This window comes from Pteropus vampyrus, unplaced genomic scaffold (genome assembly GCF_000151845.1).
Source record: "Pteropus vampyrus isolate Shadow unplaced genomic scaffold, Pvam_2.0 Scaffold72, whole genome shotgun sequence".
Lineage (NCBI taxonomy): Eukaryota > Metazoa > Chordata > Mammalia > Chiroptera > Pteropodidae > Pteropus > Pteropus vampyrus.
In genome coordinates, this window is record NW_011888853.1 from 4,103,253 (window position 1) to 4,104,587 (window position 1,335).

At 64.6% G+C, this 1,335-nt stretch overlaps 1 protein-coding gene across 1 annotated transcript in view; it reads right to left on the reverse strand.

Annotated features, from left to right (window-relative positions):
• DNAH17 (dynein axonemal heavy chain 17) overlaps positions 1-1,335 on the reverse strand; it is a 140,822-nt gene that overhangs the window by 30,241 nt on the left and 109,246 nt on the right. The window contains exon 63 of the mRNA XM_023531633.1: positions 701-816. Within this exon, the coding sequence (XP_023387401.1) occupies positions 701-816 (116 nt within the window). The remainder of the gene's footprint in view (positions 1-700; positions 817-1,335) is intronic.

Consider the following 1,335-nt stretch of genomic DNA (forward strand, 5'->3'; position numbering starts at 1 on the left):
GGTGTGGCTCACAGGACAGTGTACTCTGGAGCCGACGTCATCACGCGCTGCAAACGTGAGGTGGCCCTGGAAGCCTGCACCCAGCGCCACAGTACGGGTGACGGTGACGCCACAGTACGGGTGACAGTGACGCCATAGTACAGGTGACGGTGACACCACAGTACGGGCCACAGTGATGCCATGGTACGGGTGACGGTGATACCACGGTACAGGCCACAGTGACGCCACAGTACGGGTGACGGTGATACCACGGTACAGGCCACAGTGACTCCACAGTACGAGTGACAGTGACTCCACAGTACGGGTGACGGTGACGCCACAGTACAGGCCACGGTGACGCCACGGTACGGGTGACAGTGGGTTCCAACAGGACTCTGCCCGGGATGAGTCACCGTGGACTCTGCCCAGGATGAGCCACCGTGGATGCCTGGGCAGGTCGGGGTCACTTGGGATTCTGCACTGCGAGAAGTCACGCTCCCTGAAGGCCACTGAGCACTCAGGGTCCACCTGGAAGTGCCACCGTTCCAGGACGTGGGGTCGCGGGCCAGCGAATAGCCGCTCTGTTTAGCCTCGTGCCTTCGTGCTCGGCAAGTGAAGGCTGGGACGTCGCGGCCTCCGCTGGCTTGTCCCTCCCCCCAGAGGCCCACTGTGGGCCCGTCCATTCCGGGGGTCCGGAAGGCCGAGCGGCGGGGCGAGCTACCTGTTGGCCAGCGAGATCACCCTGTTGGTGGCGTCGGCCTCCTGCTGGCACTTGATTTTCTCGGCTGTCGCTTTTTCGAATGCCGACGTGAGGTTGCTGAGGTTGGCATTGAGCTCCTGGAAGGAGGAGCAGAAGGTAGGTCCAGCCTGGGGCGCAGCGTGGCCTCGCGGAGCGGCTGTGTCCTCCGTCCGCCTGCGTGCGCGCCCCCCCCACCCCCCGCCCCCGCCCCGTGCCACTGAGCGGGCCACGGCAGCCACAGGCGTGCTGCTGGCGCTTACGGCGATCTTGTTTTTGATCCGGGACAGCTTCTCCTGCGCCTCTGCCAGCTCGGCGTTGGCCTCCTCCAGGGCCTGCCTCTTGGGGGCCACGTCGCAGTACACCTCGTAGAAGCGGACGATGTTGATGCACCAGGAGCACAGGCCCGCGGCAGCCGCGGACTTGGAGCGGACGAACTCGGGGTCGAAGGTCGGGTTCCCTTGGTAGGGCCTGGAGAGGGAACGGGGCGCTGGTGGGGGCCCTGCAGGTTGCCCCGACGAGGCGAGGGCCTCTGACCGTGAGCTGAGCATTGTGTGCCCCAAAACACCGATCACAAGGGGTGGGGGCAGCATGCGGAAAATTTTAGTTTTTTGTTATCT